The sequence below is a fragment of the Pyrgilauda ruficollis genome, unplaced genomic scaffold (genome assembly GCF_017590135.1).
Source record: "Pyrgilauda ruficollis isolate IOZ18807 unplaced genomic scaffold, ASM1759013v1 scaffold55, whole genome shotgun sequence".
NCBI lineage: Eukaryota > Metazoa > Chordata > Aves > Passeriformes > Passeridae > Pyrgilauda > Pyrgilauda ruficollis.
In genome coordinates, this window is record NW_024527155.1 from 6,792,479 (window position 1) to 6,814,235 (window position 21,757).

General features: G+C 37.3%; 1 protein-coding gene across 1 annotated transcript in view; it reads right to left on the reverse strand.

The window, feature by feature from the left end:
* The window catches only part of MUC5AC (mucin 5AC, oligomeric mucus/gel-forming), a 36,449-nt gene extending 16,447 nt beyond the window's left edge, over nucleotides 1-20,002 (reverse strand). Inside the window, exons 1-26 of the mRNA XM_041481116.1 lie at nucleotides 19,930-20,002; nucleotides 17,997-18,068; nucleotides 17,022-17,081; nucleotides 15,770-16,031; nucleotides 14,680-14,794; nucleotides 14,136-14,226; nucleotides 13,631-13,743; nucleotides 12,919-13,135; nucleotides 12,456-12,581; nucleotides 11,328-11,445; nucleotides 10,408-10,546; nucleotides 8,981-9,091; nucleotides 8,516-8,585; nucleotides 7,819-7,956; nucleotides 7,570-7,734; nucleotides 6,756-6,850; nucleotides 5,637-5,763; nucleotides 4,834-5,089; nucleotides 4,184-4,233; nucleotides 3,477-3,577; nucleotides 3,197-3,348; nucleotides 2,553-2,691; nucleotides 2,340-2,453; nucleotides 1,879-2,058; nucleotides 1,143-1,382; nucleotides 408-564 (exon numbers count right to left, since the gene is read on the reverse strand). Of these exons, the coding sequence (XP_041337050.1) occupies nucleotides 408-564; nucleotides 1,143-1,382; nucleotides 1,879-2,058; nucleotides 2,340-2,453; nucleotides 2,553-2,691; nucleotides 3,197-3,348; nucleotides 3,477-3,577; nucleotides 4,184-4,233; nucleotides 4,834-5,089; nucleotides 5,637-5,763; nucleotides 6,756-6,850; nucleotides 7,570-7,734; nucleotides 7,819-7,956; nucleotides 8,516-8,585; nucleotides 8,981-9,091; nucleotides 10,408-10,546; nucleotides 11,328-11,445; nucleotides 12,456-12,581; nucleotides 12,919-13,135; nucleotides 13,631-13,743; nucleotides 14,136-14,226; nucleotides 14,680-14,794; nucleotides 15,770-16,031; nucleotides 17,022-17,081; nucleotides 17,997-18,068; nucleotides 19,930-20,002 (3,481 nt within the window). The remainder of the gene's footprint in view (nucleotides 1-407; nucleotides 565-1,142; nucleotides 1,383-1,878; nucleotides 2,059-2,339; nucleotides 2,454-2,552; nucleotides 2,692-3,196; nucleotides 3,349-3,476; nucleotides 3,578-4,183; nucleotides 4,234-4,833; nucleotides 5,090-5,636; nucleotides 5,764-6,755; nucleotides 6,851-7,569; nucleotides 7,735-7,818; nucleotides 7,957-8,515; nucleotides 8,586-8,980; nucleotides 9,092-10,407; nucleotides 10,547-11,327; nucleotides 11,446-12,455; nucleotides 12,582-12,918; nucleotides 13,136-13,630; nucleotides 13,744-14,135; nucleotides 14,227-14,679; nucleotides 14,795-15,769; nucleotides 16,032-17,021; nucleotides 17,082-17,996; nucleotides 18,069-19,929) is intronic.
* Nucleotides 20,003-21,757: the final 1,755 nt, after the last annotated feature.

Consider the following 21,757-nt stretch of genomic DNA (forward strand, 5'->3'; position numbering starts at 1 on the left):
CATGAAAAAAATCAGTTGACTGAATCACTGATCTTAGCTAGCATGCACTAATTTTTATTTACAAGGAACCTGATGTAGACATGTGGCAGTGTAATAAAATATGGTATTTCACGAGTAGTGTATCATGATTGTCAAGTTAATTAGACACTAATCACACTGCTTGTAAAATTATTACCTGTGGTTTCATTTTACTAAGATAGATTGTCTTCTACTGATTTACCTAACTGCTTTGTTGGGGTTTTTAGGGTTTTTTTTTTGGGTTTTGTTTGTTTTTTAAGCATACAGCTGCACCTCTTAGAAATACAATTTTATCCTTCCTTTCTTGTTCTACTTTGTTTCCTTCCCCCCCTCCCCTTTTGTTTTCTTTCCCTCTGAACCCCTTAAAAAAGTAGTGGGTTGAAACTCACGACAAATGGATGGGGTTCTCCATGATATGCAGATGTCTAGCTCATTACATGCTTGAGCGTAGGCAGCTACTGCTGTGCAGAAACATTCGCAGTCTCCTCCAGTGTCACAGGCACAAGCATCATCCACACATGCTTGGTAATATTCATTTGGTTCAACCTGATAAAGAAGACATTCAAGTTTTCATGCCCTTGTCCTCTTTGCAATGTCCTAAAATACCTGAATAAGATATCTGAAACTCATAGGTCTGTATGAGAGAAAGCTAAGAAAGGAAGAAATACCAAGAATGCTTTGGAAAATCAAGAGGAAAATGTAGAATAAAGCTATTGATAGTAAGCTGCAATATTAAGAACTGTTTGGTGTTAAAGACATTTGCAAAATACTGGTAATTACTATAAGCAAGTAGAGAGTCATACATATCAGGTGGCTGATATTTATATTAGTAGAAAATTATGCTGTTAGCAAATAAACAAATCTTGAGAGTTATCTCCTGTTGCTTCTTCAATTAAATGAAACAAGCTAACCAACCAAAACAATCAATTTCTTTAGTGTACTTGCTGAAGACAAAAGCTGAGAAAATGAAAGTATTTCTGTGCTGTCTTTCTATACAGGAACTTGGTCTAACTTCACTATGTCAAGCATGACAAAATGTATTTTAGAGTATTTTTTAATCTATTCCACATAAAAATTGATGTAATCATTTTGTCAAGAATTTAAGACTAAATTTTTTGTCATACCTGTGAGTGACACTTTGCAAACACTTCACTGGTGATGATGCTGCATTGCTTCTGTGCCCAGGCTTTCCTGTATGGGTTTGCAGTGCATGGATCCTGCGTACGATTGGCATTTGGGCAACTAGAAGATACTTTCCAGCTATTGGCAAACTCCAGCACATTTCCTACCACAGACTGACTGCGAGTCGTGAAGTCATTATTTCCATTGCCATCATAGTTTCCACAAAGTCCGCAGACATGGCCCTGCATCAGGTAAACAAACAAAATGACAGATCAGTAAGGAACAATTTCTTAGTATCTGTGAGTAACAGACCTCTGTTCATCAGGATGACTCTTATGTAACCATCTTATATAAGATTATTAGTGCCTATTTAGTAACAGTGTTGGACATTTTCATAAAACTCTTTTCAGGAAGAGAGGTCTCTAGCTAGTTGTTAAAAAGAAGGAGTAGAAGGTTTTATTCTAAGTACTGAGCTATTTAGTTTTAGCTGATCCTAAATATGTCTCTTCAGTGAGGGTTTCTCATGAAGAAAGCTACTGATAAAGTTATTATTATGCCATTGCTGAATAATGTAATTTAAGGATAATGAATAGTACACAACTTAAGTCAACACAACAAGGATAATAGGTGATTTCTGCTCTTCTGGTTTACAGCCTGAATTTCCACCCTCTTTCTTTGAGAGATAATATGACTATGTTACAAATTCATTTTATTCATGTTTTCACTTTTAAAGTATACCTGAAAGCTGGGACTAAGTTTGATGAATATACTGGTTTTCTTGTCCCACATGAGTATCAGACCAACAGTAGTATCAACAACCAGGTAGATGCCCATGGAACGGATTTGGAATGGCATTTTTCCTCCAGGTGTTCTCTGGATGACATCAGAGTGTCCATCACTGAGTACCAGCTCATAGTTCTAAGACAGGAGAAGAAAAAGTTAGAGGCCAATTTAAAAATTCACTATTTTGTAGTTCTATATATTGACAGTAAGTTCTTGAAATAATAGTATTATCATCAAGAGGATCCTATTCAACAACCTCAGGTTAAGAAGTTTGTAGATTTCCCTCCTTTGCTTTCTAGAGCAGAGAGAAAAAGAGTCTAGTGACATTTTCATTATGTTTGAGGCCATTTCTCATATGCAGTCTATCTGGCGCATCTTGTTCCATCCTTCTGGCACAACTTAAAGAAAATACTTACACCCAGGAAAACTTTAATAGACTTAGAGCAGGTAGTTCCTGTAGTGCCACATGGAATGTTCTCAGTGATGACTCTGAAGGTTCCCTGGTTCATAGCTTGTTGACCACAGTAGTTCTGAAACAGGAGAATATCATTCACTGTTTATTACATGTTACATGTTCATCAGTAAAATGCAAGGTATTTAGAGCAAAAATCTAGGCAGGACTCTGTTACCTGGACCAGAACATATTCACAGTCTCCTTCAAAGTCAAAACGTTTGCCATCAAAGGTGGTATAATGCCCATCTCCATAAACAGAGCATGTTTCCAGGCAGGGTTCCTCAGAGCATTGCCATTTTCTGTTTCTACATGTGCTAAACAAGACAAAAAGCACTCCAAATGTAAAAACTGGACAAGAACACAGTGTATAGGTACATTTCTGTATTTTAATGTGTGTTAAGATTCTAATGAAAAAATAAGGTTTGCTTATTCTTAAAAATGCAATATAGCTCAAAAACTATTGGAATTTATTCAAAGACTGTGTTAATGTAATGAATCAACTGCATCAGAAGGCATTCACATTTCCAAATCCTGTTGGATCTATTGAAATTGAAGGATTTCCTTGGAAGAAAGATTTTTTTTTTACTTGAATGAACACAACAACATCAAAACCATGGTGTTTTTCTGATAACTTGCAATTTCTGGGCTGTGCCGTTGAGAAAAATAGACAGAGCTTGCTTTTTAAGTACTAAGTGGATTGTTTTATGCAGGATTCCTTCCTAGAAATCTTGATACTGCTAGAGTGAAATGTTATTTGCTTAGATCTTAAGCTGTTCTATTTTTTTATTTCCAAAATATTATTTTTCAATATGCTCTTACCAGTTGTTACAGCCAACTCTGATTGATTCTCCTGGACTGTAGGAATTTCCATTGTGAATACATGGACAGTCTTCTGGAGCAATACAGCCACCTTTGCCATCCAACACTAGATCATGAGGACACACGCAGCCAGAGACACAGTGAGTTTTGTACTGTAAGGACCATAAAGAAAACATGTCTTGAAACATTCCCCTGGTGGAAGAGTCCAGCTGCAGCTGGTGATTGTAAGAGATATCTTGATTAATATGCTTTCAGCTTGGTATAAAGAGTCTGTACTTACACATTCCATATCTAGAGTCTGACAACTTTTCTGGCATCCTGCTCCTACCACATTTGCAGTGACATTGCCACAGTCAACATAAACCATGGGAGGCACACAGACTGAAAGAGAGTAAAAGCCATGAGAAATGTGAGACCAACCATGCATTTGTATCTTTGTGTTTCCAAGAAAAAATGGAAATACTCCTTTTGAATTGTGTGTACCTTAATGTGATGCACGTAGCGACAGAGAGAAACCAAATACTGTTTTGATCTCATAGTGGTTTTTGTGATTATGCTAGGAGTACTCTATAAAATTAATTTTTATTTAGCTTCATGAAACACTTCCTTTCAGAAAAACAGAACAAAGCAGGATAACAAATATCCCGTTTACTTGTTTGGGCTTTTTTTGTTGTTGTTGTTGCTTCGGGGGTTTTTTGCTTTTACATTTTAATTAAAATGTGAGTAGTTTTCCTCTCACATTGAGTGAGGTGACCAAGTATCATTTTGGCCTGGGTAACCCAGGGGGTTCCAACTTGTTTCAGCCACCTGAAAGGTAAGACTGTTTCTTTGTATTTTGAGAATGTCCTCTATGTTACAAAAGACCTCAATTCATTTTCTTGGTTGATTTCAGACTTGTACAATTTGCATCATTATGACAAGAGAAGAAAGAAATAAAGAGTGAAGATGGAAAGGAAGAATTAAAGAAAACCTTAAGTGATATATTACCTGGTTCAGGCTTCTCTCCAATGCAGCTCAGCTTTCCATAGGCACAAGTGCTGTAAAAAGAAGGGAATGGATAATTTTTAAACTTCTTGTTAAGTTTCAGCCTATTTCCCAATTAACTTGAAATAATGAAGAATTACTCTGTGATAAAATAAAATGCATCCTTTATCAAATAGTTTGCACATTTCAAAAACATTAATATTCTATATTAGAGTAGAACAAAACAGAAGTTGATTCTATATAATTAAATGTTTTCTCTGTCTATATGCCTGGTTTAAAGCTGTCCTTAAGAATAGTTCAGATTCCCATCATAATGGGAATAATCTTTAAGAGGATTATCAGGCATTTTTCACCATGGAACAAGCCTTTTACAGTCACGGATTAGAAAAGTATGTGTGGAGGCAAGGGAGGAAGGGAGGCTGACAGAAAAGGACAGGGTGGGAGTTTGGCTGTTAGCAAAGACTGACCCACAACAGGACTGGACTGTTTGTTGAATTTCTGTAGTAGTTTATGTACAATCTTCCAAACATGGGTAGCCCTAAGAATTTAAGAGGCTGTGATTTTTTAATTGAAAATTTTTGTTATAGAAATTAGTTTGATTTGATTTCATAACATTTATATCATTTCATGACTGCCTATAACCAATCTCTTACCAGACAACACCATTATCATGAACAACTTCTCCAGAAGACAGAGGCGTTCCTTTGTAGTAACAAGGACAGCTAGAAGCAGGCACACATTTGCCACTGTCATCCATGTAGGTTCCATTTATGCAGGTACAGCCATCAACTGGGACAAACTTGATGCTGCATGTGACATCAGGCTCACTCAGAGAGCGGCAGGTGGGTTGACAGGAATCAACATTGTAGGTGTACTTCAAGGACTTCGGACACAAGGTGGTGTATTTTGCTTGAGAGTAAGAAGGTGAGTTACATTTGTTGTTCATTCAAGAATCAATATAGGTATAAAGTATTTGAGATAAAGTATGTATGATAAACATGGCATTGTATGTACATATGCTTTACTGATATGCCTATTAGTGTAATTTTTTGTAGTAACAGAGCAAAATTTTCCCTTATAAATGTGTCAAATGTTTTGCTCAAGTTAAAAAAAGAACAAAGTTCAATTATATTAAGACACAGTATGTTTCTTCCTCTATGCTGTTTTTATACTTATTGTCAAAGTTGAGAAACACCCTACTTATTCCTGTTTTAAAGGTATTACTCTTCAGGTTTTTTCTGATGGTTCTGAGCAAGTAATCTAGCAAGGCCTATTTTTAATATTTCTCCTTGTTTGCTGTTTCTCTTTTATGGCATTCCTTTCCTACTCAGCTTCTTGAAAGTCAATGCTATACTTAAATACCAGTTTAACACAATTTACTGTGGAATCCCTGAGAGTTGCTGTGTGGGACCTTCTGGCTGATCATTTTCAAAAGGCAAAGGGATGTAAAACTTACTGCAGGCTTTGCTCCTCCATCCAGTGAGAACAACTCCTTTAGCAGCACAGGCTCTGACATAGCTGGAAAGGGCAGCACACATGCAGTCCTCACTCTTCTCACAGTTACATGTGTCAAACATGCAGGTCTAGGAACAGAAGATGTGATCACCAGAATGTCATGTCAAAAGCACAGAACTCTGCAGTTTTTTAAGTGTGTTATTTCATTAGAGGTTAAAGTGAGTGTAATCCACATGTATAAGTGGACTAGACATGAATAAGTGTATATGCCTGATTTTCATTGAGCTCTTTCAAAAGAGATTATTTATGCGAAAAAAGAGTAATTAGAGGTTCACTATTTTGAACTATTTTTTTCTTTTTATTTTTTCACATTGGCAGATTTCCAACTACTCCAAATTTGTTGCCACTGTGCCATATATACTTAGAATAAATGGAGATTATTTGATGCCACCCAACTTTTGGAGCTTTTTCTTAAGAGCCTGGGCTCTCTGCAGCAGAGGAACAAAGAATACAAGTTATTTTATGTGTTTCTATGCTGGGCAGGGATAATACAGTATTGTTAATTCCAGATGATATTTATTGAGCATAATACAAATTTCCAATAACAGGAAGGTTAATTAAAGTACCCAGGGACTCTGGTACAGGGTTTCATGACCTAAAATTCCTGGAACATTTTCATTCACATCTTGTCTAATTCTCGTTGGTTTTTACGCACATTGCTTGCCTTGTCCTTGCTTGTATGCAAAAGCCTTCTGAGAGCAGTTCAGAGGAGTTAAAGTGCCAGTAAAGATTCTGGCTAAAGCTTTCATTACATCTCTCAGAAGGGACAATTTTTATTCTTTGACAGCAAATCCAAACTCCTAACTTAGTCTTTAAGTTTGTGCCTAAAAATAGATGCAGGAGGAAAACACATGTATGTTTATCCTCCAGGGAATAGAAAGAAAGATAGTTTCACAAAGGAGCAAATTTCATATTGTGTAGACAAGAATGAACCCTTGGCTTGTAAAGAACTATCATGAATGCATCTCCTCACAACTGGCAAGTTATTCTCTCAGGTGTTAGTATCAGAAATCTGAGGGTTTTTCTCCTACATTGGATGGATGGAGTTAGAGCCAAATACCTTTTGATAAACTTCTGGATTCACTGTTGAGTGACATTCAGCAAAAGGTCCTGTGGTATCAGAGAGCTGTCCACACCAGTGCTGAGCATACTGGTCTGTGAATTGAAAACATGGTAAGGATTTCTATGGCAGTGCATTTGCAAAACTCTTGTCTCAACATAACTATACCGCCTCCAGGGAAATTACAGAAGCTTAACATTACAATATAATTAAGCTCTGCATTTGCTGAGGCACATAGGCTTTCACTTCCTCTAGGCAGAAGTATGAACTCTTCATAAACTGAATGTTCTCTAATTCATAATTGTCATGGAAGAGACTAAAGATACCCCTAGCTGAATTTTAAAAAGGAAGGTTCGCACTGTAAATTAAAACTATGCTAGTTCATCTCAGAAAACAGAAGAATAGCTTGTGAATACTCAAGAATTCTTATTTTGTTGGCTGAAATGCAGCTTGAATGATTTCAGTCTCTGAACTGCAAGTTTGGTTCTTAGTTTGAGAGTGGAAGGGCTACAACCTTCAGAGGGGCTAGGCATAGCTGTGACAATCAGTCCTTTTCAGGAATGAACCCTAATATGCTGTATGGTTCCATTTTCCCTTAATTAAGTTGACTTGCTGTATTCATCCAAAAGAATATATCTGAAGATCCAAAATATTTTACTAGCTATTATTTATTAATTGAAGATTTCTAGTGTCAACCGAGGAAAGTTGTCTGCATTTGCAAATAGTTCTGTTATTTTGGCTAAATGCTTGGTGGTTGATGAGCTTACTCCATCTTTGCATTTTAAAGGAGAATAAAAGAGATTGCTGAGCTTACCATTTTGTATGCTGACAGTACAGGGGTCCTCAAAGGTATTTTTGGCATCAGGACAATCAGCCCGAGTTTTCCAAGTATTGCCAAAGGCAGCTGAAGTGCCCTCTATCACACCACTGGTGGTTTTGAAATCATCTGTCTGTACATCATTGAAGTTTCCACAGAGACCTAGAAGGAAGCAGATGGTCTGTGCAAGTCTCCTACAGGATGACAGGTGCTGGTGAAGGCAGTTGTTAGGACAAGGTCACTCACCACAGGTCTGTCCTTTATGTGATGGGTCCAAGTCTATAAAAACTTGCATTAAAGGCACGAGTTGAACCTGTAGCTGAAGACCAAAAGTTGTTTGCAGAATTATGAAGAAAGATGAAGGCCTGAAGATGGTGACGTTTGCTACGGATATAAGAACAAAATAGTTATAATTCCATTTGAGATGAGCAATTGAAAATAATTGTTCATTATAGGAACAATATTGTAGAGGAATTCTATAGCTGTGTTTGATATGATCCTAGCTTCTGAAGAACTGGGGGGGAAAATGATCCTTACAGGATTTCAAATCCAGCACCAAAACAGTCCAACCTAAACATCTAAGCAACAAATGTATACAAAACTTCCATTTTCTGTCAGGTGTTTTAAAATGAGGGAAGAACACACTTCTGGTAGTCCAGTTTCATGTCAGAATTTTTCTTTCCTCTCTTATAACAATGTTTGGATCTGAAAGTGTGCAATAACACAATTTTCTTGAACTAATTACATATTCTAAATATAAACCATCATCTTGCTGAAGTTATTAATGTTGAATAGGCAAATCCTATTACATAAAAATGGGAGCACTATGGCAGTGCTCTGGGTTTTCTGCAGTGTAACCAGAGGTAGAATCTATCTTTAGTTAACTCATGTAATAACATTTTAAGATAAAAATGAGAACTACAAGTTTTTCAAAAGAACTTACCTGCTGAGAATGGTAACTGTGTGTAGATCATATTCACAAATACACTCCCAGAAGGCTGGATCACAATGTTCTGTTCACAAGAAAAGACAATTATTATCAAGCAGATAAATTAAATACTTTCTAAATGTTTCCTATCCAATACTACTCGAGATAAAGGGAAAAATAATGGAGGGACACCATGATGAGGTTCTGATGCCTGTACTATTTCCTTAATCTCTATTACTGTGTTCCACTGACTGTCAAAGAAAGCAAAAACCAGAAGCTATCTAAGTAACAGAAAGCTACTAAGATCTTCCCTTCTAATGTGCTTACTTATTAAAAGAAAAATTAAAAATAATGTTCAAATTTGATAAAACAAAAAGGCAGTGCAAATTTCTTGTCTGTGCTGTTAGGTGTCATTTGCTTTGTCTGTTAACCTTAGAGAACATCCCTGCAGGATGTCAGGTGTGTACATTTGCTGCTCACCGTTTGTCCCCCGTTTAGGCTGATGGCGACACCCTTGAGGCATGTCTCAGTGTCAGTCAGGCCACACTTGTGGATATCCCCCAGCACTGTGAATTCATTGCTGTCACAGAGCTTGAAGAAGAAAACCAAAGGTATTGTTAAAACGATTTGCTATATTGAAATAGTTATCTCAAAAAAATTCAAACAGAACTCTTAGTAAAGTTAGTCTTTTAAAAACACTTTATTTAATTTCTTCTTCCTCTTATGGTCTAACATTATGTCTGGAATCACCAAGTAAGTTGGCATTCATGCAGTCTGCACACTGCATTGCTTCTGGCTTTCAGGGGTGAGTTAGACATATTAATCTGAACATTAAAACTTCCTCAGGCATTAGTAAGACAAGTTCATAATGTGTAGGTAATACCTGTTTAGTATGCTAAATCAGAAGGAGGTGTGCCTTTCTTGCCCACTGGTTATGAAGTTCACCAGGGAGAGAAAAGATTGTTTCCAATGTCTTCTGCACTGAATAGATTATTCAAGACCCTGGTGATTTGGACATTCTTTTAACAGGTAGGAAATATGGATTTAAATATCCTCTCACAGAAAATGAAATTATTATTCAGGAAGTTGCTACATAAAGGTTCAGATTTTGACCCAGTTCTGATTTTCATAGAACTGTGTTCCGTGAGCCATCTTCAAAGTGTGCCTAATGGCCAAAACACAGAGAAAGACTCAGAGAAGGCTTTAATTCTGAATGTGTCGTATCACTTTTTTGGCATATTAAGGACTAAATTGAAGACAGCTGAGATGCAGAATTATAGCCATCTAGAAATTCATTATTAAATTCTGAGGCTTTTTGAACTTTTGTTTACAAATTTAGGGGTTTTCCTCTGCCTCCAGAGACCCTGAGAATCTAATTTTACGTGTTGGTGCCAAAAGAAGGAGTTTAATGTCAAAGTCTGACCTATGCTGCCATTGTGCATTAAAGCAGTGCTTGTGAATCTTATCCAAAAGTTTTAATGATTTAAGTTAATCTATTTCTAAATCATCTCATTCTAGCTAATTTTTAAGATTTTATTATTCTTTTTCTTGGTAACATTCAGACTGATCATGTCAAGAAGATTTTATTTAATATGAAGTCCTTATGAAAATAGTTTACCTAAGTCATTCAGTAAAAATAAACAATGAATACACCTAGGCTTATGAAATCTAACATAAAAACTCAGTGCAAATCCTAAAAAATTATCAAAGAACATAAAAATACTACAATATGATTTAGTATAACCCTAACAGAAAAGCACCTGAAATCCATTTAGGGATGTTAACCCTATAGCCACGTTAACCTTCAGTGACTCAGAAAACTGATGTGATTACCAGAAGTTTTCATCAAAAAACGTTATATATAATAAAACCATTTTCCTGTAGCAAGGATTGTGACTCATTTTTACCTTGGTTAGGACATAACTACAGTCTCCAAAGAAGGAATAGTATTTCTCATCAAATGTTGAAATGTGGGAACCTCCTTCAATACTGCAAGTCCCAGGGCATGACTGAGTGACACAAGACCATTCACCTCCAACACAGGTACTGAAATGAAGGAGGCATTCAGTGACATTGGGTAATGCAAGTGTACACAAAATAAAAAGGCAGTAAGGGCAGATGATGCCCTAATTTTCCTCTTGAAACACGGATCATAGTGCCAAAGAAACCAGTATTGCTTTGAAATCTCAGACAAATATGGGGCAGGCACATTTATCTTAAGGTGATAATTTTCTATATATGTTGTTGTTCATTTCCAATCTTTGGACAGAATTCAGTCCTGGTGAACTTCATTCATCCATTTCAAATATTTTAAGTATTTCTTGGAAAATAAATAAATAGGTAGGTACAGTCGCATACACTTATGCAATAATAATTCAGTAATTATAGGGATAATAAAAAATGTATATTTGTCAAACATGCCTCTCAAATGTGATCTCCCACACTAAATGTAACATGCCCCCAAATGTCATGATCTCTATAATATTTATATGAGCACCTTAGCATTACACAGTAGTGCTGCAAAAGTATAACACTAATTCACATTTTTAAACACCTCTGGTATTTGACTTTGATGATCTTCCTTGATTGGAATTTCTTGAAATTGAACCACCTGTTCAAAAACTCAAATTTTTGTTCCAAGTGTGAAGGGAAAATGGACGTGAAAGCAACCTCTAAAGCAGTGTAATTATGGAACTTCAATTGGTAAGTAGTTGCTCATTTGTTTTTTAAGGGAAAAATCAGTAAATATTCAGCTCATGGACAAAAAAACCCAACCCAAAACCCAAAAAAACCCCCCAAAAACCCAAAAAGTGAGAAAATATGTTACCATGATCTGCATTTAGATGAGAAGGAGGCACCAGGAGCATAAGTTTCACCTTCATAGGTACAGTGGCATTCTCTGCGGGGAATGCAGCCAGCACCATTAACATCATCAAATACCATTCCTAGGAAAAGAAAGGGTCTGTTATTTATTCTGTGCTATACAGAACCTGCCTTTGAACCCACATCTAGCAGATGCCTGAGCCTATGTCCCATTTCTGCTGTACTTTAAAATATTAGGGTGCAGGCTATGTAGAGATTGAAGGGCTATATTCCATTGAAGTCTATTTAAAATCTTAGCATGATCAAAAGGGGCCTCTAGGAAAGTACCTTTCTGTTATGGATTTCATTTGAATGGAATTAGGATTAAAATTATTAGGTAACGAGCTGAAATATATGAACAATTTGTAAGACTGCCCAATGACATATCTGTACAGTAAATATTTCTATGCCCAGAGACAGGGGATTGACTTAGATAAGTCAATGCTACGACACAAACAAATTATGGTGAATTCTGTGAGACATCATGGGGATGGGCAGAACAGCTGCAAGGGGTGAAGCTCCTGTGATACACAGTCACAACAGCAACAAAAATTTAGACCCAGAAATATACACAAAGAACACATCTATCTTGTACTGATACGCAGTTCTTGTGTGTAATTCTCTGAAGCACCAGATCTAACACACTACCTAGTGCTCTGTCAGCTCCTTGTTGTTTAGACACAACACTTGACAAGGAGGATTTGGTCATTTGTGGAACCAGATGCAGCTTTGCTGACAGCAGGAGTTATGATTGCATGCAAAATCTGCTTAAACATTTTATACTTTCTGTGAACTGAATTTGAATGCTGAGAATAGAAGACTGCTGTTGTTAGGAGCAGATTATCTTATTCTCAGCCATTTTATATATATAAATTTTAAAAACATATATATAAAGCACATTTGTTGTTTAAAAGGCCGTATTTAGTAGTTTGAATAGAAATAGTGCATCCAGGGGAAGAAATGTAGCTATTACTTCCATGACAATAACACTGATGATGTGATGGGAATGATCCAGAGTACGAAAGTTGTTAAATGTGTACAGGTGAGTATTCCAGAGGGGTTCATGTGAGAAAAGGGCAGGAAATGATCTTGCCTGGAGGACAGACGCAGCCGTCTGTACAGTGATCTTCACAAAGTGCAGATCGTTCCGGGTTGCTGCACGTGTCGGAGCAGGGAGAGCCACACTCATGGTATTGCATGTTGAATGGACATGATTTGGCTAAAAGTAGAAAGAGTATTATAAAGCTGGCTTTTCATTTAAACGTTTGAGAAAGCATTTTTTTTTCAATTTAGGTTGTGTTCTGTCAAGATATGATAGGGTATCCTGATCCAAGCAGAGGCTGAAACATTTTAGATTTTCTCATTCATATTGAAAAGCCCCTAGGCAATATCCCCTAAACGTCCATATTCCCAAAGTCTAGTGTATGACCAGGTAAAAACTGGTTTCATTATAATTGCATGCACTTTTAAACTGTCTTCTTCAGGAAAAAACCTCACACATGTGAGGTTTGCTAGATGTGTAAGCACAGGTGGAGGTCCCTTCCCGAGATACTCACGGCACAGGTCTGAGGTTCTCCAGTTCTGGGGCTGTCCACCTGCATGAGCACACTGCCGGGAGTACTCAGCAAAGGTGTTGCACATGCAGAAGTCAGCCATAGAGCTGTCACAGTGGCACAGGTCTTGTATGCAAGTTTCAATGTAGTCCTGGACATTCACAAGCACGTTACAACTTGTAAATGCTTTGCTGGTTAATACTGTCTCACAGATAGAGGCCTAGGAAGGAAAAGAAAGAAGGTAAACAAAGTGCTGAGAACATATGAAAATAATTAATGAAGGCATGGAGCAGAACAAATCAAAGATTGATCTGGTCCAGAAACCCTTCCAACAGTATCTATAAGCTGATATTTAAGGAAAAATAAAACATTAGGGCACATGGAACTCCTTTGAATAACTCTTGTAGCTTTCATACCCTTAGTTACTGTCACCTCAGGTCACTTCCCAAGCATTATATAATTTCTTTATATTAAGACATCCTCAGTAATTTTCTCTTTATGGAGAATATGCAGTCTTCTTGTAGAAGGGGAATGAAAATTTTTGGCATTCACTTTAATATAGAATACAACATGAAATTAAGAATATTTTTCTTTTGAGACCTATAGCTGAGTCATATTCATGCTCTATTTTTTCCCCCCTTCTAAAATGTTTTTTTTCGAAAGACAGAGGATGTATTCATAGTGAGGAAACAAATTTTGACAGAGAGGTTCTTACAAATTCTCTTGAGCAGTTCATCAGAGAAGTAGGAGGAATAGGATCATCACACTGCTCTGTGGGACCATCCATCTTCTGCCTATTACCAAACTGTATGGGGGTCAGTCTTGTCTCTGTAAAAAAGAGTTCAAATATTAGAATAATGCTTACTAAATTTTCCATGGAGTTATTTTCTTTTGTGACACTACCTGCTATGACATGAACAAAAAAAGTGATTACCAAATAATATCTCTATAGTATGAAAGGGAAAATATGAACAATGTATATAAAAAACTGGATCCTAACTATTGAAAACAACTAGAAATTTTAATGCGGCAGGTCTTAAAATATCTAACAGTGATGGAAGCAGTCTAATTACATCTCAAAATCCTGGCTTTGCATAACTGACGTCACAGGAATACATGAAGCATCCCCAGTTTTCTACCCACGACTTATATTAAAGTATATTCTAAGAAGAAAAAAAAAAAAAAAGCACCAGTACTTAATAATGCTTTTCATTACTTACTCCCTGAAATAAATTCATTGCTGACTGGAATTCCATTGAAGTCCCCACAAAGTCCACAAGTTTGATTTGCATATTTCTTATCTAGTTCCACCTAAAAAAAAGAGGGAGATTTATAGAAAGGGCACTCTTGATGGTTAGGAGCACAGCCTATGCCAGTACTGCTTGTGTACTCAAAATTTGAGATATGTTTCTTGTGGAGATTGTACTGTGTGATAACAAGGTAGGCACCATTGGAACGGTCAGTGATGACCAAGAAAAGCTCGCTCTTATCCTAGCCCTGGGTTGTGAACATCAATACTTTGCCAGGTCTGGAATCTCAGGAATACTTCATGGTGAGGTAGGAACATTTGGCATCTATTGATTCTGAGCTGAGCTTGGTGGCAAAAAGCAGGAAATTGAGAGAAGACTGGAAGACAGAACACTACACTAAAAATGGACACCAATCCAGAAGTAACTAATGTTTGCCTGGCTGTAATACTACAAAGGTGTAAGCAGATTATTTTCAAAATACAGACTTTCTGCTGTGTTTTGGGTGTTTTCTTACCAGGAGGGCATCTTGTCCATTCCAAAGGAAGGTCAGTCCCAGCTTGGCAGAAACTTTCAAATAGTTGTTACTTCTCTCTATAAAGACTCCCATATGGCTGTAGGGCATCTGGACCCTGGGGAAAGATCATCGTAAGTCAGCAGAGGTAGGGACAGAATATCCATTGAATGTCCACAATGATATCCTTTCTCATTCTCTGAGAATTTTCAGCATGTATCTGTGAAGAAATTAGGGCAATAACTACTAAAGACAGCACAGGTTTTTAATATTTTGTCCATTTCCTATTCAATTGCCTCTCATCATGCAAAAGGATCAGCCTCCTGGTATTCTTTTTGACTTTCTCCATTAAGGGTGTTTTGCTGGATAAAATGTTAGCATCTTTCTGCAATTGCATTTTTTAAAAAAGTGGTGGGAGGCTCTGTTTTGCAGCCAGTGTGCTTCAGGATATTGCTATTTACTCCCTGAAGCTTTTGCTAATAAAGGGATAGACTCCAGGCTTTCTGTGACATGAGTGTCATTCAGGAAGCTGTACCCAAGATAACCTTTAGACTAGCTCACTGTACATAGCTGCCATAGCAGACAACTCACTGTGGGATAGCTGCCCAAATATTTACCTGGCATTTTTGGGTAGGTTTCATACCCCATGCAAAAGTCAGTGCTACAATTGCTACATAGATAGCAAACAGATAATTTAAAATCAATTCAGGTACAAGCTGAAGAGCAGTCACTGCTTTACTGCACACTGTTCAGTGCAAGAACAAAAGCTGTCAAAAATTCCTCACAGGGATTCTGCTGTGGTAAGAGTAATAGAAACTACTAACTTCAAGGGTGTAAAGAATGCAGCTTACAGACTTAATTGCTTACATACATACACTATTGTAGCAGTGGGACAGTATATTGGATACAGCTCATCTGAACAAAACAGCCACAGGGATAATCTGTACAAGAGACACTTAGCTTGCTGTCAAGCCCTCCTTTGTTTTTGTTACCACTTCAGGAAGGACCTGAGCCCTCCCACTGCTTGAGAGCAATGATGAGATGAGGGAAAGGGATACTTGTTCAAAGAGCCCAGAACAAGGTAGGAACATACAGTTTGTTGTCAAGCAGGACAGAGCTGGGGGTCAGTTCAATCACTACTCCTTCCAGCTTCATGATGACATGAGTGATCACAGTAGTATTTTCCACCATGGCACGCCTAATCTGGATGTTGAAGTCCTCGTAGGAAGACTTGCAGTTGGATGCAAAGATGTAATTGCAGACCCCAGGGAAGTAAAAGATGTCCCCATCAAAGGTCTTGAAGTGGAAGTTACCCCATGTGCTGCACACACGGCCATTGTGAGAGGGGTTGCCAGCTGTGGATTCAAAATAAGCAATAAGAATTTTCTGTAGTTTTTTGTAATATGCTCCCTGTAGATGTTTTATCCCTCCTGCTTCTTTCACCAGCCTCTTTCCAAAAAACTCATCTTTTTTTCTGTTTTGTCAAGATATTTATTTGTCATTATTTATTTATTTCAGTTGCTTTTTGTGCTTAATCAGTGTTGCATAGGGATATAGGGCCTAGGATCAAAAAAGACCTCTGGGGTCACTAGATCCAGTGCTCTAGTTCTGATGACTTCCCTATCCCATAATCCTTTCTTAAATGTATGTATGTAAAATTTCATCATAAAACCATTTTAAAGCTAGTTTAAAACTAGCTGATACTCCTACTTGGGAAGACCACTCATACCCACAACCTCTAAATGGCTGGAAGACTTTGGTCAACATCTTCCAAAATATATTCCTGTCCCATGTATGCCTGGGTGTTCTTGTGCCAAAATTACACTTCACCTTGAAGGGGTTCCACCTCCCTAATCCTCCCCCAGCCCATTATAGAAATCTCTTTCTTTTCAGTCTTCCTTTCCTTGCAAGCATACTCTCCAAAAATCCTTGATTATCTTCCCAATCCCTTTCCACATTTACACTCAGCCTGCTTGAATAGTACCCTATTCCCTGGATAAGTGCCTCAACAGTTTTCAGCACACTAGTATTTTCCTCACTTCACTGGAAATATATATAATACCAGTGTATTGTATAATGTACATGGAAAAACATGTACAATACATATGCATATTTAAATATATATATATTAAAAATTTTTCTTACAGCTGCATCATAGAACAATGAGTCAGAAGCCCTAGATTCACATTTACATTATCTGTATTACCCCTTAAAATTAATTTTCTGTTAATTTTTTGTTTTATGATGCTAAAGGTTCTTACACATTTTTTTTTTTCCAGTCACTCCATGCTCTTTGTCATTAACAAGGGCACAGATATCTGAGCCATGACATTTGTTTTACTTACCCTTTACTTTCAGTGTGTTTTGAAAAGGTGGAATGATTGTCACTCCTTGGGATTTGAAAGCTGGTAGAAAATAGAAAGGAGAAAAAATGACCAGGTTTAATCTTTTCTGAAGTCCTAAAACATGGGTAGAGATTGGCTAATCTTTTTAGTGAATAATATTTCCTACTAGTTACACTCTAGTGGAAACTTTCCACAAGGTCTTATTAGTGGTTTTTACATAATGCTTTATGTTCTGTCTTTCTATAAATTTCACTAACAGCTAAATTGCACAGACTGTAGTACTTTCTTCCATCATTTGTTCAAGACTTCCATCTGATGCTGACCCTGATACTCTGAACTCAAAAGCAGCAATATGATCCTCAGAGCACTGTATTGTAATACTGACTACAACAGCTATTTTTAAATAATCTGTGGACACATTTTGCAGAGCAACTTAATGACCAATTATTTCAGTGACTGTCATCACTAATACACCAGTCAGCTTTGGATCCTTCCACCCTTATTTTGCACTGTCCAGTTATGTGTCATGCATGATCTTGTAGTACATAATTATTCTAATGTTTAAGGTAGTTACAGCTTTCTTATTCTCTTGTGAGTAATGCAGTCATCTTGACACAGTGTAAAAAAATGTGCCTTTTATTACCTACTATCAAGTACCTTGGTGATATGTATGTAAACACACACCTCTTCTGAAAATACACTTTTAGATATAAGTTATGTACCTTTCGTGAAGTCAAAGATTAGATAACTGTATCGTATCAGTAGAGCAGATCCACTGGGCCAGATCTCAGAGGAAATTCCCAAGCTTAGAGCAGTCAGAGATTGTCTGAGAACTGGATATATTGTACAGAGGGCTTCTCTTTTATTGTATGTGGTATGTGTGTAGCTAGGAATCAAAATATTCTCATAATCTTACTATTTATCACCTCTATTTGGAACAAAACCTTAGAAAGAGATCAGCATAAAAGTACCTACATTTTTGTCGCTGCAGGAGAGATGGAGAAACATACTCTGACTTTGTTGGTTGTTCACCACCCTGGGCTTGAACTGCATCGAGAAGAATAGTAAAGGAAATGTGAATGTCTAATTTTCTTGAATCCCCTCATAATGTCTCAATTATATCTGTTTAAATGTGCAAGACTCAGTATATGAAAAAGATATGTTTATGTACAGGAGGCCAGAAATGCATCAGGACCCGTGCTACATGCAATGATGGCCAAACACCACCCCTTCAGCCTTTTCCTTTTTTAACTTTTTGAGTAATAAATTACTGCAGGGAAGCAATCAAAAACATACATGTGGTGATTTGAGCAGGTCCTTATTCTGTCACAGTACACCCCTGGATCCCCTTAGAAGCTTTTCAGATAAAGGACCTAAATTTCTTAGGTTTTATGATCACTCTGTGCTTTAAGCATCAGTAAAACCTTTTTTTCTAGTTAGATGGCTTTCAAATAAGTCCCTTTTGTACGCAAAGAATTAACTTTAGAGTTAGAGGACTGATCTTTGCTTGAAACTAGAAAATACAGAGTAACTTTGGCTTTGATATTCTTTGTAATGAGCCACAGAAGGAAAATAAATGCAAAAGCCACATCACACAGAAGGCAAGGTCTTTCCAATAGATACATTTGTGCCTGTTGATTTCACCCTAAAGCAAAGAAACCATTTTTCATTCCATTCCAGTGCAGCATCAGAACTAGAATACATGCATTATCCAGCGGGGCTTTTAATGCACTGTTTAGTGAGAGCTCATCAGAGGGCAGGTTGAGGCAAAGACTATTCTGGCCAGAGAAAAGTGCAAGGGGAGGTTCACCCCCTGCTGCCCCTCACAAGGGCACTCTGTGGTTAGGACCACTAGAGGGGCTAAGACTGAAAGCAGAGCTGAGAGGAACCCTGCAAGAGTCCTCCTGGCCAAAGAGCAGGGATTAGAGGATGTGTGTCCCTTTTTAAGGTAGGAACCTTTCAGTGCTTCTGGGCTCCTTCAGTGCCCAGCCTCAGAGAGTTTTTCTTCTCTCTCCACATACTGTGTGGCTCTGCTCTGTCTCATGCCACATGCACTGCAGATCCCTGCTGCCATTGCATGTTTTGCTAATGCTACAGCTAGTCCTGTCATAGGCTATTCTTTGATGCTACAACTTCTTAACACAAGTTACTATGGAACTACCTAGGAGCAGGAAAAATATGAAATCATACAACAGGATCTGCACTAGAGATCAAAATGCATTTAAAACTAACATTGTTGTTACCTTAAAGGGAAATTATCAGGTGGCAAAGGAAAAAAAATTAAAGGGGTTTCCATCCATCTGTGACTATTAAGTGCCCTCAGAATATTGATAGCAGTTCCATTTATTTTCAGTCCATTGAAAACCAACTCTGTGTGCTAAGCTTCTATGCAATCTCATAAGCAAGAATAAATTAATTTTTAAAACCTATTGCCTGATGATTTTCAAGCAAAATCCTCCCTTTCTTCAATACTCTATCATCAGCTGATAAACAGAGTATTTAATAATTCATGCAGACATACTCCTTAGTTGATTTGTTCCTTTCCAGAGGTACCTTTGTACCTTTTGGTTTGTACATTTAGAAATGCTATACCACCTTAAAGTGGATATTAAAAGCTAAATGCAAATCTGGAGGCATTTTTGTAGATATAGAAGTTCAGAGAAAGTTCCACTCAATGCAGTGCAGCTGTTCCAGATTTCAACTGGAGAAAAATAGGATGACAGTTTCAAAAGAGTTAATTTTCTCTTCTTAGGAAAGAAAGTATTTTTAAGCAGAAAATAAAATCTTGCATGAAGGTAACAGGTTCATTAACTTCACAAAGCCAAGGGAAAAAAAAATGCTTCAAACTCCAAAGCAAGTTATAAATTCTTTAAAACAGTAAAAATGCCAAGCAAGTGAATCTTCCTACCTTTGATCTGTATGAAGACCAGGGCTAGGATTGATATCCATAGTGGTATTTGTGTCCCACCACCTTTACCCATCTCTGGAGGTCCGGTAGAACCTACCGAACAACCTGCCTCTGAGGAAACACCTGTCTGTTCCCAACTCTTATATAGTGAGAGAGCAGAATTTGGCTCGGTTCCCAGGTTGTTTCACAAGGCTCTTAAAAGGTGGGGCTTCAGACATTTTCGTTTTCTTTTGCAGGTGCAGAGGTAAATAGAGGATGCTCTGACTTTCCCTCAGCTATTTACACTCTAGGAGGAGTATTCTCTCCACATTTTTGACGAAATGTCATGAAGTGAGCAAGAAGAATTTTTGCTTAGGCTAGTCTTCTCAAATTTTTGTTTCTTGTGGGATAAACACAATTTAAGAGACTTCTGGGTGACTTTTGAGCAGGAAGTTTGAGTAAATTACTTAACTTTTTTTTTTTTTTTTTTTTTTTTTTTTTTTCCTTCTTAGTGCAGGTGATGATAATTAGCTTCTCAAAAGCTCCAATAAAGTTCCACCTGTACAAATTTTTTTAAATGGGTTTGCACCTGCCTATGTAGCTACTTTGCTTGTGAAAATGAAGACATCAAATGCCACTTAAGGTCAGCAGTTATCCCACTGGCCAAGCACAACACAGGTGTACACAATGAGAATCCTTCTGTGTTGGCAAGTCAGTAATATGGCCCTGTCCTTGAGGGACTCCTCTTCTCATATGGGCAATTTTAGGGTTATTTCAGCTGTTTCCCTTCTAACATGATTTCACCATTAAAAATTAGTTGGATTCTACCTATGATTTAAAAAAATCCATGTGATATCTACAGATATTAAAGGACAGATATGCAATAATATTTTCTGGAATATTCCTTATCATTGCTTAGGAGCAATGAGGCAGTGAAGAATGGTTTTTGAGTATGTTAAAATAGTTATTTACAGCTTTAGCACTTTGGGATATTAACCTTTTATAGTGTTTTACCCTGGGGTGTAGAGAAACACAGTCTTTCACTAAGACAGCAGATCCCATAATCCCACATGGGTTCAAACAGTTCCTGCAAAGAAGAAGGTACTGGTGTAATCTCCATATTCTTTGGAGTCATAACTATGTTCAAAATGGAATGAAGTTTAGCTATTATGCAGGGATGTTAGAGGTGCATTGAAAAGGTAGTGAAATATTCATTTAGGTTGCCTAAGAATACAGTCCAATTTCCATCACTAGGTTAGCAAAATACCTAGGTTAGCAAAAGACCTACATGAGAATGGTCTAAGTGCTGTTGATAATGCTCTGGGGCAAGAGAATAGACTAAATGTCCATTTGAAATTCTCTCAAATATGATTTTCTATTATGTTTTATGAAAAATTATCATGGAATCATGGAATCATAGAATTATAGAATGGTTTGTGTTGGAAGGGACCTTCAAGATCACCCAGTTCCAACCCCCTGCCATGGACAGGGACACCTTCCACTAGACCAGCTTGCTCAGAGCCCTGTCACACCTGGACACTTTCAGGGAATGGAGCATCCACAACTTCTCTGGGCAACTGTTCCAGCATCTCACTCACCTCACAGAAAGGAATTTCTTCCTAATATCGAATAAAAATCTACTCTCTGTTAGATTTGAAGAAGTAACTTCAACACTAAGAGGGAAATAAAAGGCACAATTTTTACCTAAGTAGCGAACAAAAGCAAGAAATATGCTGGTTGTCCTGAATATTTTAAGAGTACAACTATTTAAATAAAGGTGACATAAGAAAATTGAGTTGGAAGTTTTGAGGAAAAGAATTGTTCAGTTTCAGTCATGAGTTATATCTTT